Here is a 10,701-nt window from a genome sequence, read left to right as displayed (position 1 = left end):
CTAAATGCCATCAATAATCTCACCCTATGTGTATTCTGCCTGTTTTTCAGGGTGTTCTTCTTTGACAGTTCCCCCCACCCATGTTCTTCTAGAGCTCCCATTTGCTGCTGCCATGTAATAGTCTTGCAGCCTTCAAATGCCTAACCAATCGTTCCTATGATAGCTGAGTGGTCACAGAGGGTTTACAATGTATTTGCCAAAATTTAAAACAAAGAGTCTTCACTCCAGTGTGTGGCTGGGTCTAGCCCTTCTCCTTGAGGGTCTATCTTTCTGCTCTCTATCCAGCAGAGATGCACAGGGCTTCTTACCTGGAGTCTGACCTCCCCTTACTCTTCTTCTTTTTGTGTTTTATGGCAAAGCAGACTCACTTGCTGAGTCTATGACTGCCAAGCACTGGACACCATAGATAATTCAAGAATTAAAGCCTTTCACCTTTCCCAGTATTCTTAAAGCACTGCAATATTGCTTATTTTTATAGGGCCCCGTTTTCCTGATGCTCTTACTTGGCGTTGCAGTGAAAATTTTGATACTTTAAGGCCAATACGTTTTTCATATAAATATCCCCTTTTAATGGTATACTCTTTGCACGCCCAAAGGAGATGATCAACTGTTTCCTGGACCTTGAACATCCCATATCATCAACCTTTATGTTTGTTTCTTAGAAACAAATTACTATTTAAGCCACAATGGCCAATTGAAAGTCTAAATAGAGCCACTTCATTCGCTCTCTCAGGGCCTTGCAATATATCAGCATTTTTTACTCTTGGGCATATTTCCCAGAATATTTCCCCTCCCCTCATTTCTTTTGTCCATATTTCCTGCCATTTCTCTCTCAACTCATTTTTAATTAAACATTTTAAACTCCAGTTTACTTAAAGGGATCTCTAAATCAACTTGGTCGTGTTTGACAGCATTTTTTGCCACTTTGTCTGTCAGCTCATTGCCCACTACCTCTACATGCGCTAGAATCCAAGCTGTTACTATGATTACTCCCAACTGTGTCAATTCTGTTGTTAACAGAAATATTTCATTAATATGTAATTTCTGCTATCTGAAGTGCCATTTCTGACCACCAGTAGTCCTGATTGGGTATCAGACAGGATGACCACGGCAGCTGAGCACACATCTATGAGCCAATTTAATGCCATCATTATTCCTGCCAGTTCAGTCATCAAAACAGTACACAATTTGATAGACTTACAGCTTTCTTGATTCCAAGCAAAGGAACGCAAAATACTGTTCCCACTCTTCTAGTTTTTACATCTTTGGAGCCATTGGTATGCATTTGGCATTTATCACAAATGTATTGATTTGCTATATCTTGCACATTTAACCCTCCTTTTTTTCTTTTAATTTCATTATGCAATTCCATAGTTACCTCAGGAGGCATAATTTTCCAGTTATAACACATTTTCCCAAAGCTATAGATTTAAACCTCTTTGAGTTTTTCTTTTCCCTAAGATCCTGTGTTCATGCTTTAACCCTACTTACTTTAGGCATTTTGAGCTTTTGCCCTACTCATCGACCACTTAATTCCCAGCATTCTCATATATTGGCTTAGTGTTTCCATCTTCTAGTGTTTCTAATGTATTTCACCCAAAAGGTTAAGTTTAAAAGTTTCATTCTTAAAGTAATAGGCATTTCACCCACAGCTATTTGCAGTACACACAACAGCATTGTGAATGAAGGCACCACATGCAATTCACAACACCTGAGCTTGGCCTGAGTCAAGCTTTTTCAGATTTGTTTTTGATGCCAAACTGAAAGCCTGGCACCCATACTCAATAAATAGTGCCAAGTGAGCTTATCATCAAATATCACACCTAAAAATGTGAAGCTTTTAACTATATTTATTTGCTTTGCATACAGATACAATTTATAATCTTTTTAAATTTTGTTTTTAATGAATATGATTCCCTTAATTTTGTCAGTTGAGAATTTAAAGCCCCGTGTTGTCCCATTCCAGACCCTTCCTTAGTGCTTCATTTATTCTTTTAGGAACTATTTCAGGGATTTTTTTGGTCCATAGGGCACAATTGTCAGCAAATAAAGAGATGCCTATTCCAGCACTCCTCTCTTTGGAAGATCATTGAATGATTTTGAATAAGGAGAACTTATGACACTCCCCTCTGGAGTGCCATTTCCCTCTTACTCTTCCTCTGCTCTTTTCTCTTCCCCCCAAAGGCCTGATTGGGTCACATGACCCACCGGACACATTGCCACCTGGAGAGGTGAGCTATTTGTGTCTCAGGAGGGGCTTGGCCTATCTACCCTAAAAGAGGCCAGCCACCCTGTGACAGCCCCCTTGAAAATTCCAGCGTGTAGTAGTTTTTTTGCACCGAGGTTCCATTTGTTGCAAATGTATGCTCTGGTGGAAATGCCATTGATTCCCAGTTAGGTGAGCCATTGTTAATTTTAGGGATCCTGCCTAGGCACATCTTTGTGAAAATTTAGCCCAACATCATTTTTAACACATTTCAATACAAAGATAATGCCTAAGGGCTTAGTCCTGCAAACACTTATGCATGTTCCTAACTTTATACATAAGTGATCCCACTGACTTCAATTAAACTATTAACATGCATAAAGTTATTCATGGTTGTTTACAGGATTAGAACCTAATTTTGTAAAAGATTAGTTTGTTTAATTTAGAGGAAATCAAAAAGATATATAAATTTATTTATATATACATGTCTATCAGGGATGGTCTAGACAGTATTTGGTCCTGCCATGCGGGCAGGGGACTGGACTCGATGACCTCTCGAGGTCCCTTCCAGTCCTATAATCTATGATTCTATGATTCTATGATTTGTATTTAAAACACTACTTCTGATTTTTTTTTAAATTGGCAATAAGAAATATGCATATGCGCTTGGTTAGGAACTATCTTCTTTTTGTGTTTGTACAGCGCATAGCACAATGGAGTGCTGGTCCATGACTAGGACTCCTAGGGACAACAGTAATACAAATAAACAATAATAAATAATAAGAAGAATGCAAATGGTAAGCTAAGGGTAGGGAGTTGTTAGGAAATATCTATGGATTTTTAATGCACCAGGGTGCTATATAGACAGTTAAGAAAAAGCAGTCGGGGCAGTCAGGAGACTGGGCGAGTTGGGTAGGGGGTGGAGTCCTGGGGGCAGTTAGGGTGAGGGGTCTCGGGAGGGGGTGTCAGGGAACAAGGAGCGGGGGGAGGGTTGATGGGTTGCAGTTTCTGAGGGGGGCAGGACGTGGGTGGGGGTCGGATGGGGGGAGGCACGTGGGGCTTGTACTCACTGGGTGGCGCTCTAAGTCTTTGGCGACACTTCGGCAGCGGGTCCTTCACTCACAGGCCAAAGACCCGGAGCGAGTGAAGGACCCACCGCCGAAGACCCGGTAGGGAACCGGTTGTTAAGATTTTGGCAGCTCATCACTGATCTTATCTCCAATAGAGAGCCTGCTGTCAAGAAGAGCTGATATTAATTATTCAAGTCCCCAATGATTACAGCTGTCACGGTGGATCTCAGAGAGAAAGTTTTTGAGACAGCCAGGCTTCAACCTAGTGAGAACTTGAATAATTAATATCAGTTCCTTGAAGCAAATCTTGAATCAGATAGGGAGCCAGTGTTGTGGATGGAGCATCAGTCTCTGTACTTACTAGGCAAGTCACTACATGCTGGTCCAGAAGAAAGACAAATGATTTTCATGGACAGATACACCTAGAGTGTTTTGCTGTCTTGTTGGAAGTAAAAAGGCATGGCCCACACATTGAGGTCTACATCTGATAGGAAAGGGACTTCTCTTCTAGATAGCTAAAGATGGAAAAGGCTCTACTGGACACTGTTGCTATGTTATCTGGTTGTCTAGCAGCTGCAATTAGTCCAGAAGGACCCCAAAACTGCACACCCACTTTAAAGCCAAAGGGCACAATAAAAAACAAGTTTTTCTCTCCTACCAACATCATTCACCACCGCATCTATTTTAGCTGGATTGAGCTACGGACGGTTGTTTTTCATCCAGATATTTATCGTGCTCAAGCATTGAGTCACCCACGTGATAGCATTTTTTGCGCTATGAGAACAAGATATAAATATGTCTTCAGCATACAGTTGACTTTGAAGCCTGTAGTGTCTCACTCTTTCCAAGTGGTTTCACATATACTTTGAATATGCGGGAAATATTACTGATGTTTGTGGAATACTCATAAAGAGTTGTGTATGTGAAGTTGACTGTCTACAATCAAAAGTCTGGAGGAATCGGTTGATACTGATGAATAAACTAATAATTCTTCTAGAAGTGTTCCACTTTATTGTCAGTTGTATAAATTAAATGGGGCATGGCTAAACAAATACCGGTAAGTAATGGAATACAGAGCCTGGCAAATTTGACTCTGATAAAAGAGACCAAAAAACATTGCCAGCTGATGGCTATTGGTGGCCTATATGAAATGAGTTAATGGTCTCAGTCCATATCCTAGTCAGTTAATAGACATCACACATCAGAAGAATCCTCCCCATATTTGATGTAATTTCTGTGAGGAAAAATTCAGAGAATAGATCAAGGGCTCAGTGTACATAGGACCCAACCCTGGTGCAAATTTGTTGTAGCTATTGAAGTTATATGAGAGGTGCCTTGGGCCCACTGACTAACCTATATGCTCACCCTTGAGGCTGTCCCCCTCAGGGGAGCACACTGGTTGGGCACGGTTTGGGAAACTGCTTACTCATACTTTACTTGTTCTGTGGATAATAAAACAGAACTTAAACTCCAGGGGTTTCACTCTGGTATCTTTTAGAAGCACTACATTCGTATAAAACTATTTTTTTATAAAAAGCTGTCTGTAATTATTATTGGCATATACATCTGACTTTACTAACAATTTTCAAGTGCATTATTTGTAACTGGAACAATCACTGTTCCTCTAGTCCCTTCTCTTTTTCAGTGTGTCATTTATTTGTATAGTGTCAAGGGTTCCCGAACAGAGAAGATGCCTTATTATGCTAGGTACTGCATAAACAAATAAACCAACAGGCCCTGCCCCAAAAAGTTTACAATGTACACATTCTTGTGTTCTGCACCACTGCATAATAGATACTCAATGGCTACTTAAATGTCCACATGGTTTACATTGCTTAAAATTAAAATGATAGAAAACATATTTACAGAATGACCTGGAAGTATGTCAAAGCACAACAGACTCTTTCAGCGGAATCAGATATAAATTAGATACCACAGTAATGAGTGCCTTAGAAATACCTAATATACCTAATTTTTTTGTATGAAGACACAATAGAGAATAATCTCAGCAGCCACTGTATAAAACAGTCCATGGTGATTCAGATATGATCATGAATGCAAATGATTAACACACCCATAATTAACTCTGCAGAAGTAAATTCTTCAGAATCTGCCTCAGTGTACACATGAAAAATTGTGTCCAAATAGGTACAGTATGTACTGGAGTTCAACCTAACACTTATATAAATTTCCTGTTGAATATTCATTGCGGGCAGGGACTGAAACCTCCTGTTAGATAAGTGCTCAATCACCAGGCTATAGAATCAGTCTGTTTGGCCCAGTGACTAGTCAAGTATTTTATACAAAGTGGATCAGCTTCAACAGGAGAGACCGAGAGCAACCCAGCCTAGAATAGCCAATAGTCTAGTGGATAGGGCACTCATCTGGGCATGAGGAGACCTGGGTTTAAGTCTCTGCTCTAGAGTGTCTCTGACATACCAGGTGAGTGACAGGGCTATTAGGAATAAAGAGATGGGGCAGCACTGACAGGACCACTGCTAAATCCCCTTGTGAATCTAGTCTGGAAAATTGAAACTGTTCATTTAGATATTTCAGAAAAAAAAAAACTTCTTTCATTTCAACCAAAACAATTAGCCAAAAATCAACACAAATTCGCAAAAATTTTCAGTTAATCCAAATGTGCATTGTCAGAAAACATTTTGGCCAAAAATACCACCAAGGTCTAATTTATATTGAACATTTTTAAAATGTTAAACAACAAAACAAAAAGAAATCATAAGGATTTCTCAATAGATGACTTTCTCCTCCCACTCTTATACACTCTCCAGATCAAAGTATTACATCACAGCAACCTTCCTTGAGCGAAGAAGATTGGATGAGGCTTCCTTAGGAGAACACCAACACCACTCTCATTTTAGCCAGTGGTTGAGCAGTTCATTCATCTTTGTCTATATTTAAATAATAATGGAGATTTTCTCACAAAAATGCATTTGAACACATTAACACTAATTAAGCAAACACTATAAATATGTGAGATATTTAAAATTATATATTCTTTTGACTTGTGTGTATATTCAGATTATTTAGTCTAAATCATTGTTGCAGGCTAAGAATCATTCTATAAATCTCCATTCATATTGGCTAAGGAAGCCAGGGAGTTTCTATAGTATACTTTATATAGTGAGAAACCAAGCCCTCTACCAGTATGGGTGTTGGCTAGATAGCAGGTCTGGTAAATTTCTGCTGTACACATGAATAGGGTGTGGAGAACCCATACAAGCAGTCTGCACTTCCTGTGAGCTGCTGAGCTGTCATCTGCAATGACTGCCTTAGTTCTGACATGCAAGAGTATTATGAGGATGGCAGCTGGCCAGGGGAGAAGTGCAACACTCTTCATTTCAAGGATGAGATGTCTATTCCTTCCAGCTATGGAGGAACTAAGTTTGGAATAATATATGCATTAGATGGGCAGAAAGCAGCCTTTGATACTTTGAATGTTTAATACCCATGAATTCTTCCATCTCTCAAAAGTGTATCTTCCCTGATCCCCACACCCTACGGGTTTGTAAGGGCAGGTCTCCCACATGAAGCATGGCTTTGTTCCAAATAGGTGGCTTCAGCTAATTACCTACTTTGTTTGTATGCTACTCCCTGAAACAGGAGACTCATGAGTCAATATAATAAGCATAAATTACAGCCAATCTGCAGTAGAATAATTTATTGTGTAAACTTGATTATGACTCAGATACCCTCATACTTGTTGGATAAATCTTCTAATTTATTCATTTGGATACCACACGAAAGGACAGGAGAAAAAGTAAAAGAATAGATTTGGCACAAAGAAGGTCACAATCAAGATTTATAGGGCCCATCCAAATTCAGGTAATCTGGCGGTCTAGACATAGGCCTGGTCTACACTACGACTTTAATTTGGATTTATCAGCTTTAATTCGAATTAACCCTGTAACCGTCCACACAACGACGCTATTTAATTCGATGTAAAGGGCCCTTTAAATCGATTTCTGTACTCCACCCCAACGAGCGGAGTAGCGCCAAAATCGATTTTAGCAATTCGAATTAGGGTTAGTGTGGCCGCAATTCGATGGTATTGGCCTCCGGGAGCTATCCCACAGTGCATCATTGTGATCGCTCTGGACAGCAATCTGAACTCGGATGCACTGGCCAGGTAGACAGGAAAAGCCCCGCGAACATTTGAACTTCATTTCCTGTTTGCCCAGCGTGGAGAGCACAGGTGACCACAGATACCTCATCAGCACAGGTAACCATGCAGGCTGATAATCGAAAAAGAGCACCAGCATGGACCGTGAGGGAGGTACTGGATCTGATCGCTGTATGGGGAGAGGATTCAGTGCTTGCAGAACTTCGTTCTAAAAGACGAAATGCAAAAACTTTTGAAAAAATTTCCAAGGGCATGATGGAGAGAGGCCACAATAGGGACTCTGAGCAGTGCTGCGTGAAGGTCAAGGAGCTCAGACAAGCCTATCAAAAAACAAAGGAGGCAAACGGTCGCTCCGGGTCAGAGCCGCGGACATGCCGCTACTACGCCGAGCTGCATGCAATTCTAGGGGGGGCTGCCACCACTACCCCACCTTTGTTCGTGGATTCTGGGTCGGGGATAGTCTCAACGCCTGAGGATTCTGCCGATGGGGTAGAGGAGGAGGAGGAGGATGAGCTTGCAGAGAGCACACAGCACTCCCTTCTCCCCAACAGCCAGGATCTTTTTATCACCCCGACTGAAGTACCCTCCCAAGCCTCCCAAGCCAGTACCCAAGACTCTGACCCCATGGAAGGGACCTCAGGTGAGTTTACCTTTTAAAATATAAAACTTGTTTTAAAAGCAAACGGTTTTTAATGATTACTTTGCCTGACTTTGCATTCGCGGTCAGTTCAGCTACTGGAAAAGTCTGTAGCTACTGGAAAAGTCTGTTAACGTGTCTGGGGATGGAGCGGAAATCCTCCAGGGACATCTCAATGAAGCTCTCCTGGAGGTACTCCGAAAGCCTTGCCAGAAGGTTTCTGGGCAGTGCATCTTTATTCCCTCCTCCATGGTAGGACACTTGACCACGCCATGCTTGCAGCAAGTAATCTGGTATCATTGCCTGACAAAGCCTGGCAGCGTATGGTCCCGGTGTTTGCTGGCATTCAAGCAACATCCGTTCTTTATCTTGTTGTGTAATCCTCAGGAGAGTGATATCACTCCTGGTAACCTGGTTGAAATACGGGAACTTAATTAAGGGGACAGAGGTGGCCGTTCCTACTGGGCTGTTTGCCTGTGGCGGAAAATAAATCCTTCCCTGCAGTTAGCCAAGCGCAGATGGGAAATTGGCCCTGAGTTTTTCGTGTTTGGCTAGCAGGGATCTTCCCTGTTACCAGCCACGCGGTGGGGGGAGGGTACCGTGATCATCCCAGAGAATTCATGGCGAAGGGGGGGGTCGGCGGCGGGGGGGGGTAGTTTGGTGCCTGCAGGGATCTTCCCTGATACCAGCCACGCGGTGGGGGGGAGGGTACCGTGATCATCCCAGAGAATTCATGGCGAGGGGGGGGGGGGGGCGGCGGCGGGGGGGGGGGTAGTTTGGTGCCTGCAGGGATCTTCCCTGATACCAGCCACGCGGTGGGGGGAGGGGTACCGTGATCATCCCAGAGAATTCATGGCGAGGGGGGGTGTTAGTTTGTTTTCTGGTGCTGCTGAATGTTAACAGAAAAACCGCAGCACTCTACTTGCCTGAAGGGGCCCAGACAAGCCCCACCACACTGCCCCCCCCCCAACTGGCTGAGATTGGCCAGGCTTCTGCAGCACTCTACAAGCTATGCTTGGTATGTGGGAAAGCACGGCGCAGAAGCTTACCATGGCCGCATGCAAGCCGAATTCTGTTGCCCAGACCTGTGATCTCTAGCAGCAAAGCCACAGGCACTCAGCATTAAGAGGCAAAATGCGACCTTGCACAGAAATCACATGTGCTATGTAATGTGAACAGTGTTGGTCACCGTGAAAGAGTATAAGCATTGTTCTGCAAAATGTAGCTTTTAAAACAATTCTCTCTTTTTTCCCCTCCCTACAGCAGCTGCAAATTCCTCAAGCCTCCCTCCTCCATCCCGAAGGTTATCACAGATAAGGCGTCGTAAGAAGAAGACGCGAGACGAGATGTTTTCTGAAATTATGCAATCCAGCAGGAGTGACAAAGCTCATCTGAATGAGTGGAAGGAAACAGTTTCAAAGTATAGGAAAGAAGTCAGTGAACGTGAGGACAGGAGGGACCAACGTGAGGAGAGGAGGGACCAACATGAGGAGAGGAGAGACGATCGAGATGAGAGATGGCGGCAGGAAGACCAGAGGATGAAGGATGCAACGCTGGGGCTGCTCCGGCGTCTGGTGGAGGTTCAGGAACGGCTGCTGGAAAACAGACTGCCGCTTCAGCCCCTGTTCCACCCTCCCCCCTCCCCATGTTCCGTATCCTCCTCACCCAGACGTGTAAGAACGCGGGGGGGGGGGAGGCTCCGTACACCTTCCCATTCCACCCCAGTAGACAGCCCAAGCAAAAGGCTGTCATTTTTTTAACCTTTTCTTTGTGGCTTTTTCCTTCCCAGCAATCCTCCTCCCAAATACCACCCGGGTTCCCTCCCTCTTTTTCTAATCTATTAATAAAGAATAAATGATTTTTAAATGATAGTGACTTTATTTGGTTTGAAAGAAAGCTGGGGGAAGGGGCAGGGTGGGTTCCTTACAGAAAATCAGTCAGTAAAGGGGGAGGGTTTTCATGAAGGAGAAACAAACAGATATTTCACACGGTAGCCTGGGCAGCCATGAAACTGGTTTTCAAAGCTTCTCTGATGCACAGCGCTTCATGGTGTGATCTTCTAATCGCCCTGGTGTCTGGCTGCGCGTAATCAGCAGCCAGGCGATTTGCCTCAGCCTCCCACCCCGCCATAAAGGTCTCCCCCTTACTTTCACAGAGATTGTGGAGCACACAGCAAGCAGAAATAACAATGGGGAGATTTCTTTGGCTGAGGTCAGAGCGAGTCAATAATGAATGCCAGCGACCTTTTAAACGGCCAAATGCACATTCTACCACCATTCTGCACTTGCTTAGCCTGTAGTTAAACAGCTCCTGACTCCTGTCCAGGCTGCCTGTGTATGGCTTCATAAGCCATGGCATTAAGGGGTAGGCTGGGTCCCCAAGAATAACTATGGGCATTTCAACATCCCCAACGGTTATTTTCTGGTCCGGAAAGTAAGTCCCTTGCTGCAGCCCTTTAAACAGAGTAGTGTTCCTGAAGACGCGAGCGTCATGAACCCTTCCCGCCCAGCCCGCGTTGATGTTGGTGAAACGTCCCTTGTGATCCACAAGTGCTTGCAGCACCATTGAAAAGTACCCCTTGCGGTTTATGTACTCGGTGGCTTGGTGCTCCGGTGCCAAGATAGGGATATGGGTTCCGTCTATTGCC

The 10,701-nt window shown here is 43.5% G+C and overlaps 1 protein-coding gene across 1 annotated transcript; it reads left to right on the top strand.

The window, feature by feature from the left end:
- The first annotated feature begins 7,391 nt into the window (after positions 1–7,391).
- On the top strand, positions 7,392–9,947 carry LOC135982238 (putative golgin subfamily A member 6-like protein 3). Its single transcript, XM_065587947.1, has 2 exons — positions 7,392–8,057; positions 9,318–9,947. The coding sequence occupies exons 1-2, from the start codon at positions 7,523–7,525 to the stop codon at positions 9,812–9,814; spliced, it is 1,032 nt and encodes a 343-aa protein (XP_065444019.1). The 5' UTR covers positions 7,392–7,522; the 3' UTR covers positions 9,815–9,947.
- Positions 9,948–10,701: the final 754 nt, after the last annotated feature.

This window comes from Chrysemys picta, chromosome 3, assembly GCF_011386835.1.
Source record: "Chrysemys picta bellii isolate R12L10 chromosome 3, ASM1138683v2, whole genome shotgun sequence".
Classification (NCBI taxonomy): Eukaryota; Metazoa; Chordata; order Testudines; family Emydidae; genus Chrysemys; species Chrysemys picta.
The sequence above is the reverse complement of the archived record's forward strand: the minus strand, read 5'-3'. Positions and strand labels throughout refer to the sequence as shown.